Here is a 17,500-nt window from a genome sequence, read left to right as displayed (position 1 = left end):
AGGCTGCTTTCGTGGATAACAAATTAATTCCCCGCACTTAAAAACGCACGTCACTTTTTACAAGGTCAGCAAGCGCTCAACAAAATATTCAAAGAGGTCCCCCTTTTTTCTCGCAAAAGAGGAAAATCCCTCAACAACTTTTAAAGGCCGTTTACACGACAGAAAGATTTGGGTCAGAGCTATTAAAACTCTAGAAGGGAATAGAAAAACATTTGCGAACCGTTGGAGTTGTGCTCGGCTTTCATAATCAACCGCACTGTCGCATTCAAAAACCGCATGACACATGACACACATATTGCCGCCCAGTTTCACATCACGACATTGAAACCTAAACGAAATAGGACAACAGGACGTTGAAGTAGTTTCAAATGCACAGTACGGAAAAAGACTGCGTTTATCGTCCTGTACCAGCCTTGCTGCTAATGATTTTTTCGATCCTTATTTCGATGATGAAATTAGCGAGGAGAACTGAGCAGATTCGGCCATGTCTGCAAGTAGTCCAGCGACAATGACCTCCGGTTGAAGCCACACTGAATCAACGTAAACGGTAAGTGATCTCAGTCCAAATACCAGTGAAGTTTTTGAGACACTATCTGAAGACCACGAGAGAGACAACTCTTATAAATTAACCCTGTAACCAGTTCAGGGCGTTAATTCTTTGCGAGTGAACGTAATGATATCGGTTGAATGTGTTCCCCTTGGAGATTGGAATCAGAGACGGTAGATGGCATGGCAAGTAAGTTGCCATGATTGACTTACAGCTATTGCGCTTCAAGTGGACAAACGGAAAGATTGATTTGAAGAGACTAGCTTAAAGAAAGATATCCAAAAATTTTATGGTTCAAAATGTTTCAATCAAAGTCATAAGCAATGTTGACCGAGGACAAAAAGGGAGCAAGGTATTCGAACCCCCTGAGAAGTAGCTACAATAGCACATGGCTTTTAGACGATATGATGGTGTGATGAAGAAGACACAGCACGAGACAAGGTCAGTCGATACCGATTTAGCAGAGGCCATGATTCCACCGATTGTTCAAAGATCGTCAGGCGCAGACTGCTATTGAAAAAAACTCGTTGCGGATCAGGTGGATGATATACCTGACTCGGAGGTGAATTCAGAGATAAAGGCGCATATATTCCCTTCATCTTTTAATTTAGCCTAACATTGAACGAAGACTGAATTTCAGTTGTTAATAACCACACAAGCCTACATTATAAACAGCTTTTGATAAGTTGAAAAAGTGAACTGTAAACAAGACAAAATCGTCTTCAAGAGGCGACTATTTTGTTGGAAGTTTAAGATTAAATATAAAATAAAAGATATTTTCAAGAAATAGAGTTAGAATATGGAATAGCTGATCTTATGAAGTGCGCAATTAGGCATTCAACATTTGCGGAAAAAAGGACTTTGTAAGTTTCCGAGGCAATTTCGGGTATGCACATGCGCGAAATTTTGAGGCTGGAAATTTCCATCGTCATTTTTGATTAAGTGCAAATTTGATCCTAAAGATTTCTATGGTCGTTAGTGTTTGACGTTGGAAATTTCCATGGTCGTGCCTCTCGCAAATTTGACTTTGGAAATTTCCGTGGTCATTTTGTATAACCCTATAGTTTAGACGTTGGAAATTTCCGTGGTCATTTTGTATCAACCCTATAGCTTTGACGTTGGAAATTCCCGTCGTCATTTTGCATTGCATTGGACTGATTTTAAACTCATTTGCCTTTCTTAGACAAAAAAATCAATCCACCATCTTCAATTTGGAAATATTTTGAACCGTTCTTCTCATTCTTGACATAAATTTATGTTTCTGGCAAAAAATAAAAGAAATCTCTGAATTTCTTGCCAAGTCCTTTTAGCAAAAAAAAAAAATTTTTAAGCCAAATTTTCCATCTGTCAGTGCACCTCAACAGGAACGGCAATTCCGGCATACTTTCTTGGTATTTTTGCCACACACAACTGAGTGGAAGGTTGGCAAAAAAACCGTACATTGAGCCTTTTTTTTTTTCAAATCCAAGCTTGGCAATCCGGGCTTAGCAATTTTAAACCTTAAATAAGCTACTTTGTGCCAAAATTCCCAGTTTTCTTGGCACATTTTAATCGAAACTATCAATATTTTGCCAAAAATTAACGTTTTAGAATATCCCCGTTGGTTTTAGAACGTGTTAAATATCTGCTAAACTACGTACCGCAGATATTTTGATATTCTGCACCAACCAAGTCTAAAGAATGAACAATTCATGGACAATATTGGATTATGGCCTGTGTGTAACGCCATAATCGAAGAAGCAAAAACAAAGCCAGTAAAACGAGAAAAAGTAGGCTACTTATCTTAAAACAAGGACCCAAACTACGAGCTGATCTAGCTTCCGAAAGAGAAGCCAAATCAATAGACGAGAATCTTGACGAAGAAGCCGCGCGGAATGCAGAGGAGGAACCAGTTCTTTTATCGTCGGAACGGACACGACGTAGCTTCTCTTTATTGATTTTTCTCTCGGCTCTCCTCTCGACCCGGTAAATTATCTTCTCGTCGTCGGAATCAGAGGTGAGTTCGTCGGACGAATATTCGTTAACGGTGGCCCAACTAAATTCGCTCTTGTCGGCAAGCTCAATGGCCTTAACACGCTTGGAAACCAATTGAGCACCTGACTCCAGAGCAACTTTAACTTTCTCGTACGATTACGGCTTGAGAGCGTCGGATGCTTCATTCAGCTTATCCTTTTGCAGGTATAGTGCTCGCGCCGAGCTCTCTTGACCGCTTGTTCGACGGAAGAGCTGTTTTCCTCGGAAAATTGCTTCGCGGAATCGCTAAGCCGAGATTCAATAACCTGAGTGAGATTATCAGCTAAAGAACCCATCTATTCAGAAACGGCAGACTGTATAGCAGCACCGACAGAAGGATCTAAAACTCCATCGTTCCGATTAGAACGCGCACAAATTTCCTCAGAATCATTCATGCTAAAGAACAGTGGAGTAGCGTGTGGCGTTAGCAGAACCGAAGGAAGAGCAACTAACTGACAACAGCTTACATATGCACGCAATTAACGTGTATTGCGTAACCGAAACACCTAATTAAACAACACAATAAGAATACCAATACAGAACGTGCAGAAAACAAATATCTGCTAAACTACGTACCGCAGATTATTATTACTATTATTATTATTATTATTATTGTTATTATTAGTATTATTATTATTAGTATTAGTATTATTATTATTATTATTATTATTATTGTTATTATTATTATTATTATTATTACGAATGCTCCACGTTCTTCGAAGCGATGAATGCTGTTGGCGTTGACAAAAAAGCAACAACACTATATAATGAAAAAAATGATCGATCTAGCCATTAGAGCAACATATTTTATCTTTTGCCGTGGAAATAAGATTTGGGATAGGCCAGACTTATAAAACTTTATTTTTTTGGAGTTGATTCAATTGTAAATATACAAGTATATCACTCAATTTCAAGTACGGGTAGCCAGTTGTTAATTGCCAATGTGTACAGAAATTAGTTGATTGGGACTGGGGCATAGCAGCGAAAACGAACCAGCAGGTAGTAGAAATACATCGGAGTCGGTGTTATGTAAGAAAACAAGATATGTGACACAATGCACGCATGAGCAATTTCCACAGTCATTGCAGTCGATCAAACTTGCATTGTGGAATACCAAACAGAAACGAAATGCAGTAGTCCAGATGAGAGGTGACGAACGCGTAAATCAGAGTCGTAGTAACTGTTGATTGTCAGACAAGAACTCCGAATTCCTTATTTTCCATGCAAGGAACACCTTGATGCAAACCTTCTTCCTTTGTACATTCATAGAAAGAACTGTCAAACCATGCCCCAAGGTTGCAAATTAATGTATCCTAAGCAACTCTGAAATTTATGATTCAATCCAGATCCTTAGAAGTTTTTTTTTCCCCAGAAAAAGAAATAATCTTCACGTAATGTTAGCATTAGCACTTGGTTACTCTTCCACTCAAACTGTGTTAACAGCATTTTATCGCTTTTAAAAGGATTTTGAGGGAAAGAAGGAACCCTAATCGTGCAATTTAATTTGTTGCTCACAGTTCCCGGGAAGCCAACAGAGCTGAAAGCAATACTGCGACCTAATGGTAACATAAATGTAGCTTGGGAGAAGCCAATCGATCCCAATGGTATAATTCGTAAATACCAGGTAAGAAGAAAGCCATTGATCCAACCTAGTAGCGGTAACTAGATTTTAGTGGTGCAGGTGGTGTTCACCTGGTATTCGCCTCACAGGGGAATTTGTTGTTGTTGGGGATAAACGAGGTGCTTGATGGAGATTTCATCTGATAGGCCTCTTTCATAATAGGGGCATAATAAAATATTATTTTGTTTTAATGCTAATTACCCTTTCTAGCCTCGCTACGAGAAGCAAATTTCAAAATAACATTTGTTTCAAAATGAGGGCAGTAGGTCTAATTAACATAAATACAAAAGAATGTAAACGTAGTTGCCATTTCTGAAAGTCGTCTATAGGCCGACATTTCGAATGCTAGTAGATAAATAGTTGGAGCCCATATAGAAATGGGGAGTAAAAAAAATGCCGCTACTCAAGGGGACGATGTCTTTGGTCACAAATTTCCTAGTGTCAAATGAGATGGTTTTGTTTCTTTTCTTACATTGAATTGGTGTCGTCTATTTTCCTCGCCCCCTTCCTCCCTCCGTCGATTTTTTGTCCAACTTGATTAAAGGGCCCCCAAGAAAGAGAACAAAAGGTAATGAAGCAACAACAACAAAAAAGAATAGCAACCTCAAGCCTTTCCAATACCTCCAAAAAATGGACTCCCTCAAGAAGTTGACAAAAGGAACAATGATTCCGTTTGATTCATGAGTTTCCTGAGCTCCTATTTTTGCCTATACAGTGAAGGTATTGAATTGATTGGTTCATTTGACTACCTCCGTGTGGTGTGTTTGGCAAAGGTAGTTTGTATAGTTGATTTCAGCACTTAACAAAAACCGAGTTGCTTTAGTTGTGGTGTTACTCGCTCGCCGATAGAGCTTCAAAGCAGGATTTCGACAGCGTCTCGATTGGGAAACAGCGAACTAATCCATAAACACAGTCAACACTTTCGACCATGTGCTTTCTTATTTATTACACTTGTACCGCAAAGTCTTATGGGAGTTACAACTCTAGGGGGATTATGGGTCACGACCCTCATTGGTTCTTTGTTTATCATTTTTTCTTGCTTGTGGCCAAGATCTACTGCGTGGGGAAACGAGAGTATGATGGTGCCTTTCATAGCAACTTGGAAATACCGACCACCGAGGCTGTACGCTTTGCTGTGATCAAGAAAACAGACCTAGCTCCCGGAACAGAGTTTGCAGTGTATATTACTGCCTTTACTAGCAAAGGAGAAGGCAGCCAAAGTAAACACACGAGAGTGAATACACCTGCCGTCGGTAAGGTTCGTCGTCTTTAAAATACCTTCTTTTTTTTTAATAAATTAGTTGGTGTGCACTTTTGAGCTGTCTTGCACTCTCACGCACTCGGAATCACGTTTTAGGATTAATTTTGCCAGTATGAGTGGCATTTTAAACTTATTGAGACAACACTCGAACTCGTCGCTCAAGCTACTCTGACATCAAAAGAACAAGACTGAGATGTAATTAGCCAACGGATGTGGTGATGCTTAAGTGACCCACTAATTATTTTTCCTTTTCTCTCTCTTTCGAATGTTGCTTACCATACGAATCCCGAAGTTTTGGTGAATTACGAGGAGTTTGTACGAATTTCTAACTTTTGCCATAGACTCATATGAGCCGACTTAGGAATGTTGCAATTCATGGAAACTTCAAGAAAACGGTGATTTAGCCTGGTTTTCAATAGCGCTGCAAGAAAAACTAACTGCGATATCCGCAGGCGTATTGCGTTGTTGTTAATTAGTGTCTATTCTAAAAAAAATGAAAGGATGACTGAGGGAAGAGAGCAGCTCTGGGAAACCCTGAGACAAAGTGTGTTCTCATTGTTTTTTGCGAAGACAAATGAAAAGACTCTCTGATTGGTGCATTCATGTCAGCACGAGAAGTGAGCAACTTTTAGCTATGAGAACATACGACGCATGTTCTCCTAGAGAGATTTTCCCAGAGCCTCAGGTCATGCGCAGACGTAAGATCCAAGGCTCTGCAGACGAGAATGAGTTTGCGTATGTTACTTGACGTGTTCTTATGCTTGCGTCGCTTGTCAAAAAAAGGCCTCCTGCTTGGAACAGTCTTGAAAATATGATTGGAATATTTGCTGATGCCATTGCTTTCAATTTTTTAAATTAACATACAAGTTTGTTTACAGAAGGCATCGTGCTATGTACAAATTGACTTCAAAAAGGTAATAGAACTTGTTAAAGTTAGTTAAAAATGCAATTTTGAACCTTTCAACTTTGATAACAAGCCAGTGATTAGCCGTCAAAAACTGATAAATTCTTGGGTGGAAAAAGCGCTAATGATGCCATACATTCTTCGAATGTTCAAAGCATCATTGCTCAGAGATGATCTGTTATATCGGGTAAACGTTTCCGAGATAGCTTATAGTGCAATGAACTTTCAATATTCAGTACTTTACTCTAGGCTCACTGATTAGAAAACAGTAGCCTCATGCCAATCAGTTGAAAAATGCAAACAAAGATTCCCCTAACGAACGAAATGATATATGAAATGAACCATATATTGAACTGCAGAAATAAAATAACTAAAAGTGAAGCTATGATCCTCGAGGTTATAAGCGGAATTTTAGCAATTGCGTAAAGAATCCTGAAAAATTCATGCAGGACTTCAACAGGGTTTGAACCCGTGACCTCGCGATGCTGGTGCGACGCTCTAAACAACTGAGCTATGAAGCAAAATGACCAGCTCCCAACATAGGTGGGATAATAGTTCAGGCCCGGGTTGCTCGAAGCATGGTTAGCGCTAACCAGTGTTAAATACCATGGAAACCTGTAGGTTTTGATACCTCTTAACCAACGGTTAGCGCTAAGGACGCTTCGAGCAAACGGCCCCAGTTGGTTAGAGCGTCGCACGGGCATCACGAGGCCACGGGTTCAAACCCCAAATTTGCGTTCATGACAGCTAGAATCATAGGGAAGTCCTAGAAACGGATTACCTTGTTTTAAAAATTCGTGATTAACCGTTTTTCAAAAGCACCATAAAATGAGACTGCAGAAATGATGAAAACTCTGAGTCAACCTCTCAATGAAGAGAAGTATCTTTCATTCAAGTAAGGGTTAAGTTTGATGCGTCCGCTGTGACATCCTCTGTGTTACAAAATTGGACGTGCAAAACAACACTCAAAGTGGGCCATCTTGGGTACCATGAGGGATAAGATTGGCAAGGGCCATTCCTATTTCGTTTTGCTCAATTATCGGCGAGGACGATTCTATTAAATCGATAACGTTACTTACCACTTGCTCCTTTGTTGATTAAGGTTCTGTGCTTTCTTAGGTAATTTGCTTACTTACGGTGTTTGGTGATTTGCTTGCTTGAAATACTCAGTACTTGCTTGAGGTGATTCTGCTTTCTAAAAGCGCTTTGTTTGCTTACCAGAGATGTCTGGCTTGCTTTAGATTCCTTGCAAGCTTGAGATGTTCTGCTTTCTTGAAGCGGTTTGCTTGCTCGAAGTTAAGGTGTTCTGATTGCTCCAAGCACATTGTTTTCTTGTGGTAACTTGCTTTTTTTAGTGGGGCGCGATGTTTGCCTGAGGTGCTTCAACGTGTCTTCGTGTCATTAATTACTATTTCCTCTTCAACCCATGAGGGCTAATGAAAACAAACCCTCGGGCGTAATCAAGTGGTTGCCGTAGAAACCTGGTTGGGACCACATATCACCCTCTAGTACAATCAAGAGCATTTTACGTTCGTTGTTTTTTAGCCCCTCCACCACCAAAGGCACCAGAAGTTTTGGAAAACAGTGTTACACCCAGTACCATAACTCTCTATTTATCGCCATCCACGGACAGAAATGGAAAGGTTATGTAAGTGAAGTCCCGTTCAGTATAGTGCGCAATAGATACATTTCAGTATCGAATATTTCTTTTTCGCTATTTTTATTGTAATCATATGTGTACCGGGTAGTGCCACGCATGAAATTCATGTGGCGTTCGCGTTTTTCCCTTTGGGACTTGCTCGTATATCTCTTTGGTTCTGTGTTACATTTTGTTCCGATTTGCCATGTTTCCCAATAAAGTTTGAAATCAATCAATTATGAATGACGTTAGGTAGATACTATTTTTTGCGGAGATATGACAGAATTACCAGCAGTGCAATTTTGAAAGCATTTTGTTAATCGCTCCACAGCGAACGATCTTAACTTCATTGGTTACTTCGGACAGAAAATTTTCCCTCGGCCATTTCTGATATGTACACATGCAGAAGTGAAATTCTTTTTTAACCTTATTTCGCGAAATGCATTATAGGGAAACTTAGTAGGTCTCCAACGGACCCAACACAGCACATTTCAATCAGGGGTACATGACGCGTTGATTTGTCAATGACCAATCAGCCACCCTTTTATTAAGTTACGACACCGTCAAATGAAATAATGTTACACCTACCTTTGTGGTCATAAAAAAACAAACAAACAACTGTTGGTGTGATATATAACGCTTGTTACCGATCTTGCACAAAAAGGAGAAATAGGCTACAAATCAGTATGCCTTTTTCAGTCATTGATCGATAGCTGGCGTTGTCCTTTCTTTTATTTTCAGTGCACATCAAATTATAGTTCAGAATATGGAGATATCATGCAAAGAAAAAGCGCTGCCTTTACTAGACGAAATCTTAGGTTTCAACAAATCAAATGCAAATAAAGGCCTTTATTACATTGCTGCTATTCTCGCCCGTGGAACCATAATCGGTAATAGAAGCTTTGTCCTAGGAGATGGAAAACTATATGGAGGCTACCGAAACGTTCCATTGGAAACAGAGACAAACTACAAGGTGTACATAAGAGGAATCACAGAAGCTAATGGGGTAAGAAAAGAAATGGGAGACTGAGCTCTTCTGTGGCTTTTGGTAATAGTTTTATAAAAATGCTAAAAAAGGGGGACTTAAATCTGATCTAAACTTAACGAGTTTTCCCAAATTTTCCAACCGTATCTCTGGTTTTTCTTCGGGGGACAATGAATCTAAAATTCAAAAATCACTGCTTCTTATTTTGGCTCCCAAGAGATCTTAAAAGCGGCAAATATACCATTGGGAACTCCATTCTTTCATTCACAGAGTTCTTTTTTTTTTTTTAATTTTTTTTTTTCAAACACTACTTGGAAACAATTAATAACATTTCTACCACAGTTAACACAAACTAACGGTACTTACGGAACAATATTATATGGCTCTGTCTCACAAGGACTGGGAACTACCAAATTGACGAATTTGATCGGCTAAAATCGATATTGACCGCGGTCTAGATTTTCCCATCTAGACCGGCATCTAGACCGGTAATGTTTTGCGGTGAAAAGATGCATACTAAAATGCAAAAATATTGAGTATTTTCTTCTACCAATATTTCTTTATGGAAGTGCCAAACAGCATGATGACAAAAGAGAGGATGACGAGCAAACTTTGACAGAATTAAGTTCAGGTCATCGTCACTCATCGCCGTTCGCAAGCAAAATGTCAGTTAGTACAAACCAGTTACATTAAACGAATTAAATTGTTCTTGTTTGGCCATATAATAAACATCTTATTAACCGAGCTAGGTCGGTCAAGATTCTCCCATACAGACCTCCCGCTCGGTTACTAAGAACTAAATACTGCACTACTTGCATTACACTGTTTACAGAATGGTAACCATTATCTTTATGACATTTTTTAAAACGTAAATAAAATTAACAGCTACAAACAAGACTACGGCTGGCTTAAAGAAAAGAGTTACAATGAACGAGAGTGGAAAGAAAAGGACGAAGCGAAGTGACATTTATAGTAGTTTATAGTAGTTTTCCCCAGATATTTAAGAATTTATTTACCTTTCTTTGGGCAATATAGCTTTGCTTTAAGACATCGAGTTTATCTCGGAGGCGGAGAAGAAAGCCTTCAAAACATAAGTTGCCATCACATGAACTTGTCGCGAAAATATGGAATTTTGCAATAAGAAGAGTGACATTAAGTGCCTGTTTATTTTTGATGTTATTATGCCAACCGTATAGGATGTTAGATTCATTCAAATTGACCACTTGTTTGAATTTCTGGTACCACCAGCTGGTGAATCTATGCCAGAAAGCCTTAGATACAGTACAGTGGTACAGTAGGTGGTTTATTGTTTGCTTTTCGGTAGCACATAGGGAACAAATGTCGCTATCAGTAATGCCAGCTCGAAAAAGGCTGGATTTGGTAGGTAAGATGTGGTGTATTATTTTATACTGGAAAGCAATTAATTTCGAGTCTTTGGTTATTAGGAAAGGCAACGTGTACACCTTGTGGATGCTTTCTTTGGAAAAAACGTAATTTAGAATTCTGTTCTCTGATGTTGGTGGACTTACGTTGTTGGTTACAAGTGTAGAGTAGGCGACACGGGTCGACGGAAGGTCTTCAAGAGGCGGGTTTAGGTGCGAGTTGTTTTGATTTAATATATTTTTCCATTCTGTAGGAATGGCAGCGACGAGGCCATAGTACAGTGTAAAGGAAATACTGATGTTCACTTTGCGAATGAGCTGGTCCAGTGAGAAGAAGGTGTTGTCTTCTTTTAAAAATTGTTTAATACGTATAATCTTAGCCTCAAATAAGGGTTTGAATAAACTGGCCGGTCTCCAATCAGGATGCGACTATTATTCCAGATGATTTTGTTGTGAATGCATTGGTCCTCTGAGAATTTGTCAGCATTGTATTCTTGCCAATACTTCAGTAGCGTGTGGTAAAAAGGTGGAAGGTTGTCAAGGTTGAAATGCTTGATATCGTATTGACATTTGGTTAAAAAGGATAAACCTCCATATTTGGCAGCGGTGAACTCTGGTATTATTTTCCATGCTGGTTGAACGTTTTCGGTGATTCTCTTGATCCGAGCAATTTTCAGCGCTTTATTCATGATTTCAAAATCCATCATTCTCAACCCTCCTTGACTTATATCACTTATTATGGTCTTTCTTTTTATTTTGGCTGGTTTTCCTTCCCATACAAAATCGAAAGATAGTTTGTTTATTTCTTTGACGTAACAATCGTGGATCTCGAGCACAGAGGTATTATAAATTAGCTTCGACAAACCTAGGGTTTTCACTATTTTGATTCTGCCATGGACGGTAAGCTTCCTTCTTTTCCAATTCTTAAGCGTATTTTTCAATTTGATAATTTTCTCTCCAAAATTCAGCTTATTTGCAGCGTCGGAGTTGTACGAAAAGAAGATGCCGAGAGCTTGAATCGGTACTTGAGGCCATTTGAAATTATATGGGGTATCAGTTTTGTTTCTCCAAGCTCCAAGCCACATCGCCTTTGTTTTACTTGTGTTTACTTCTAGACCCGAGGTGTGTTTAAATTCACTTAGAAGCTTCAAAAGGTTAATAACAGATTGATGGTCGTTAACGAATACTGTAGTATCATCAGCAAATTGGGTGACTTTTATTTCCTTTCCGCCAACGGTAATGCCTTTTATGTCATTGTTGCTTTTCAAAGCCCTTGCGAGAAGCTCAATACCAATTACAAAAAGAAGGCCCGATAAGGGGCATCCTTGCCTGACGCCTCGGTGCAATTGAAAAAAAGGTGACGCGTGACCATTGTTTAGGACACAGCTGGATACATTGTGGTAGATGACTTCTACCCATCTTTGAATATCTAGGCCAAAATTGAACAGTCGAAGGGTGGATAATAGATAGTTCCATTTTGTTGTATCAAAAGCTTTTCGGAATCCAAAAAAATTGCAATTCCAGGCATATTTAAGCGCTTAGTGAGAAACATGACATCTTGGATTAATCTGATTTTTTCGCCTATATAGCGGCCTTTTACATATCCGGTTTGATCAGGATTAATGATTTTGAGCAAGGTTTTTTCTATTCTTTTGGCAATGACTTTGGTAAGTATTTTATAATCTACATTCAATAACGAGATCGGGCGTAGATTTTCAGGTATGGATTTGGGAATGAATTTTTTTGAAGACAGAAGCAATTGTGCGTATGGGCTTAAAAGCAGTCCTTATGTTGAAATGTTGCAGTGTGCGTTTTACCCTGTGCGATACCCCTTGACCATAGGGTACCACGGCAAGGCCAGCCGGGTCAGGATGGTGGCTTTGTGGACCAGACCTTGGTTGGGCAGCATTTTCAATGAATTTGGTGGGATATCCATTGACCCGTAGGTTGTCCTGGACGTGGAATGTTTCCTCTGTTCTCAGGGCCTCGCGAGATGGGATGGTGTTCGCGCGGCGCATCAACGTGCTGACGACGGATCTCTTATGTCTTACAGGGTGGTGTGAATCAAATGCCAAGTACTTGTTGGTATGGGTGGCTTTTCGGTATACTTGCACCTCAACCTCACCATTGGGGAGGGTGGATACATTAGTATCCAGGAACGCGATGGTGGGTTTATCGTCCACGGGTGTAGCGCGCTCTACTGTGAACTGGATATGCGGATTGACTGCATTAAGATGGCGATGGAAATTGTCAAGCTCTGTCGACTTTATACACGCGTTTGAATCGTCAACATATCTGAACCACCAGCGGGGGGAAGCCGTGAATGTTGACAAAGCCTGAACCTCGACGTGTTCCATTACCAAGTCGGCGATGACTACGCTCACGGGTGAGCCGATAGCGCAGCCGAAAATTTGGTGATACAGAGTCCCTTCATATGAAAAGAATCTGTTGTACAGTACGATTTTCGTCAGCTCTACAATTTGATTCTTGGTCAGTTTTGTCTTGTCTTTCCAGGTGTGATTCGACTCCAGCTTGCTTTGGATGACTTTTAAGGCTAGATAGTCATCCAAAGCAAGCTGGAGTCGAATCACACATATTTGCCGCTGTTAAGATCTCTTGGGAGCCAAAATAAGAAGCAGTGATTTTTGAATTTTAGATTCATTGTCCCCCGAAGAAGAACCAGAGATACGGTTCGAAAATTTGGGAAACCTTTTTAAGTTTAGATCAGTTTTAAGCCCCCCTTTTTAGCATTATATAAAATTATGAACACTGATCGCCAAAAGAGCAACATCTTTTGGTAATAGGTTTGAATGATAGGGACCAAAAATGATAATTGGAGGGACCTTAAGAAAGGACGACGACGGCGGCTACGAGAACGTTATCTAAAATATCATTTCCCGCCACTGTAATAATTTTGCAAATACTCCAAGTCGCTTGGCTTGGAAAAAGTGTGAGTACACATTCCAATAATAAAACTGGCGAGAACGGTGTGGATATTTAAAGAGTAAATTGAAAATTCATCGTCAGGTGCTCTCGCCCCCCACATGACCTCGAATTTGATCAACTCACGTCGTTATCAAGACGAGAACGGCAAAGAAATGAACCAAAATGCAGAACTATTTTTTCGAGTGAAGCTATGATCTTCGCAGTTGTGAACGCAATTTTTGCAATTGCGTAGAGAAGCCTGAAAAATTCAGGACTTTAACGGGATTTGAACCCGTGACGTCGCGATACCGGTGCGACGCTCTAACCAACTGAGCTATAAAGCCACTGACGTTGGGAGCTGGTCATTTGTGGGTTCTAATGTTCCCGTGAGGAACGAATCAACGATGAATTGATATATGAATTAGGTCATATATATGAACTGCGGATATGAAATCAAGTGAAGCTATGATCTTCGCAGTTGTGAACGCAATTTTTGCAATTGCGTAGAAAAGCCTGAAAAATTCAGGACTTCAACGGGATTTGAACCCGTGACCTCGCAATACCGGTGCGACGCTCTAACCAACTGTGGAACATTAGAGCATTAGAACCCACAAATGACCAGCTCCCAACGTCAGTGGCTTCAAAGCTCAGTTGGTTAGAGCGTTGCACCGGTATCGCGAGGTCACGGGTTCAAATCCCGTTGAAATCCTGAATTTTCCAGGCTTTTCTACGCAATTGTACAAAAAGTGCTCTGCTAATGGATCTTCCAATTCAGGCGGTGTGGCCCAGTGGTTAGGGCCATTGACTTGAGTTCCTGAGATTCGAGGGTTTAAGACTCGTCCTGACCACTGGTTGAATTTGATCCCGGAAGTCCCTAGTTCAACTTCTCGGCTGCGGTTGTAAATAGGCAACTGATTTTCTTCTAGCAAGTTGGTATTAACAGTTGCTGTTGTTGTTGTTTTTGCCTAAAAAAGCCCTTCGGTGAAAGGTGAAATAGGTATGTGTATGTATGTAAATCAACTGAGTACCGCGCCGAGACTTAGTAGAGCTTAAACTCTTGCTTGTTTTGCAGAGCTGGATTTATGGTGAGCCAACAGTAATCAATCTACCAAATATAGGTAGGTAAACAATTCTTAACATTTAACTCGACGTCTGATATTGAATCAATGGTCAGATTGCTTCATTCACGTCATTCACCATTTATTGCGTAATCCTACAAACGCTTGAGTTCTAAGCATAGAACATAGCTTCACTGTATGGAAAGGATCAAAAATACTAGTTATTAAAAGGTTTGCATGTGAACTTTGTTTCCAAATCTTTAAACGGGACAGGAGCCCATGGCGTCCTGGCCGCACTATCCTCCTGTATGACGTGTGTCGTCTTGTAAACATCTTTATAGAAACCTCTGTCCATGAGGCAGTACTTGCTCAAGTTACTGACGCGGTTTCTGTAGCTTTAAAAAGCGTGAAAATGTTCTCAGGATATGGGGATGGGGTGAATAGCGGCTGTGTTTCAAAATGCATATCTTAAATCTTGCCAGAAATATGACTATTGGATATGAATGGGGAATTTATTAAAACGCATGTGAAGACCATGCTGTTAAGATCCCACGTAGATGAACTCCAGGACTTTCCTGTACATCAACAGTCCTTTTATTGGTACAATAAGTAACTGTACCCACAAATTATCGTGGAGATCTCAGTGATCAAAGCCTACTATCTCTCTAATACCACATTGATCCCATTTGTTGAAAGCCCGACCAATTAAGCTAATCCTGATTATATGAAGCATGGTAAATGACTTGGAGCTGATTTTATATGGAAACAATGCGTTTGTTGCAAACTTTTGTTTTCATTAATAGAAGATTTACTCCAAAAAAGCGCTTTCTGAACAAATTAAAACTATTAAACATTAAGGGATTTCAAACAACTGGATCATTGGCTGCCAAACGTTTCTCCATCGGATCATCAAAAGTAACACGTTTCAAGACGTGATCTATTACGGTAAATCATTATTGTTTATGCTCGTCTGGAAAACATTTTTGATTGAATCTCGTAGGGTCAGCTTCACTTCCCCCAAAACCGTGTTTGAAACTTGACAACTCAAACAAAGGCCCATTATTGGTATGGATGATTGCAGCGATCATTGAAGGATTTTTCCTTCTGATATTAACAGTGATAATGGGCTTTGGGTATATTCGAATCTGGCGAAAGCATCAAGGTTTGGAAACCTTTTTGTTTTATACCCTTCTACACTTAAGTGAAGATCGACCACAGGCGACCCAGACTCGGAGGGTAAAAAAAATGTAAAGATTTGTATGAGAATCTCGATAACAAACTGAAAAAGATATTTACAAGCAAAAGTTCTCCATAAAAAAGCCGTACTTTATTGTCGTGGTGGATTTCTCGCTTTTTGTGTGGTTATTTGCATGATTGAATGCGATTTAAGCGACTTCTCAAATTCCCGGGTTGCTCACAACTAATTTCTAGCTTACTTCACATCTCGCCGTATCCTGGATTCCAGAGGTTTTTTTCTCTTTTACAGCGACGGATTAGCGAGTCGCGGAACGGCGAGAAAAACCTCTGGTACAGGCCGTTGAGAACCTCACTTCCAAGCCCCGTTTGATTGACATCGAAAAAACGGGTCACCTCGCAGCTCTTACAAGGTCTCACCTGATTGGAGACCACCCTTGAGGTTTAACAAAAGAACAAATAACAGAAACAATGGACCCTAGGCCTAAAACAAAAGGGCCATTGTTTCTGTTATTTGTTCTTTTGTTAAACCTCAAGGGTGGTCTCCAATCAGGTGAGACCTTGTAGGAGCTGCGAGGCTACCGGAAAAAACTCAGTAAATTGATTCTTGACATAGCCTACCAGTCAGCATCTTTGGTTTCCACGTTACATTCGTCTTATTTACTTCGATGCCAAATTCAAAAATTCAATGTTCCATATAAAACTTCGAGGTCGAATATGATAAGAAAAATTTAAAATTGAAATTTGGATGTCAAATTCCGAAGTTGAATTTTGGAGGACATATACAAAAAACAAAAAAATATATATAGAACCCACTGAACTTTTTCTGCCTTCAAAGACTCGATTTCCGGAACTTTGCAACGTTTCGATCAATGATGGCCGCAGTGGGCACGAAAAACAACGTGTTTGAACTACTTTTCTGTTGCAAAACCAATCAGAGTACTTGTTAGAACTGACAAGTTCCCGGAACCAATCGAATTGCTAGGGTCAAAATCTGACTCTGGGAATATAAAACGGCATCTCATTGGACCGGCCTTCTCAAAGAACTCAACGGCCTGCACCAGAGGTTTTTCCTCGCCTATTCCGTTGCTCTGAGAGAGAAAAACCTCTGACAGCCAGGGTAATCTCGCCGATAAAATCACACTTCTCCGGCATCAGTCATGCTCAATGGCCACATGGATAAATCTACTTCTCTTTGACCAAGTTTCAAGGTCCAGCGAGCATCCATTGCTGAGAAACAGCGAACAATATTCAAATAGTTAAAATCCTTCGAGGCTCGCTTACAATGAATTTTGAAACGGCCGGACGAACGTTCACTCATTGGCTCTCACCGTATCGAGGCTCAAGTTAACGGTTGACCAACCGTGTCAAAATTCGTTGTAAGCGATCCTCGAAGGATTTTGAATATTTGAATATTGTTCGCAGTTTCTCAGCAATGGATGCTCACTGGACCTTGAAACTTGGTCAAAGAGAAGTAAATTTATACTTGTGATCATAGCCGGAGTTTGAGCGTGACTGATGTTGGGGAAGTGTGATTTTTCCTTTTTTTATTTATTCATTTATTTATTTATTTATTTATTTATTTTTTAACATAACATACGTGTATTCAGTAAGCTATAAACAAAAAGTCATTATATTACTACGATTTCTCAGCTAAATTATTAAAACTATTCCGTGCATGCATGGCTTCCTTTTAAAATGGTTTTTATTCAACATCTTTTAATTTTTTTTTTTTTGGTTTTGTTGAGGTTTAAGATTTAAAAGGTACTAAAGAAGATAGAAAACTAGGAAATCTTCCTATTTTTGGGAGTACTTCCCTTGTTTTGCAGGACCATTTGTAATTATATCTGGCAACACGGAAGTAAAAGTATTGCTTATTATATCGGGAGTGAAAATGTTGGATTTTAGTTTTATTTGGTTTTCGGCCAACCATTTTATAAAGCTCCGCCAAAAAACAAGACGTCTCCCTAC

The 17,500-nt window shown here is 39.7% G+C and overlaps 1 protein-coding gene and 1 pseudogene across 1 annotated transcript in view; one reads left to right on the top strand and one right to left on the bottom strand.

Moving 5' to 3' along the window:
* LOC138001247 (receptor-type tyrosine-protein phosphatase U-like) overlaps positions 1–10,682 on the top strand; it is a 61,824-nt gene extending 51,142 nt beyond the window's left edge. The window contains exons 4-9 of the mRNA XM_068847893.1: positions 4,078–4,184; positions 5,233–5,434; positions 7,892–7,994; positions 8,727–8,991; positions 10,167–10,264; positions 10,607–10,682. Coding sequence (XP_068703994.1) covers positions 4,078–4,184; positions 5,233–5,434; positions 7,892–7,994; positions 8,727–8,991; positions 10,167–10,264; positions 10,607–10,682 — 851 coding nt within the window. The remainder of the gene's footprint in view (positions 1–4,077; positions 4,185–5,232; positions 5,435–7,891; positions 7,995–8,726; positions 8,992–10,166; positions 10,265–10,606) is intronic.
* Positions 2,385–2,955, bottom strand: LOC137999380 (uncharacterized; annotated as a pseudogene).
* Positions 10,683–17,500: the final 6,818 nt, after the last annotated feature.

The sequence above is a fragment of the Montipora foliosa genome, chromosome 4 (genome assembly GCF_036669935.1).
Source record: "Montipora foliosa isolate CH-2021 chromosome 4, ASM3666993v2, whole genome shotgun sequence".
Lineage (NCBI taxonomy): Eukaryota > Metazoa > Cnidaria > Anthozoa > Scleractinia > Acroporidae > Montipora > Montipora foliosa.
Note: the sequence above shows the minus strand (reverse complement) of the source record. Positions and strands in the feature narration are given on the sequence as shown.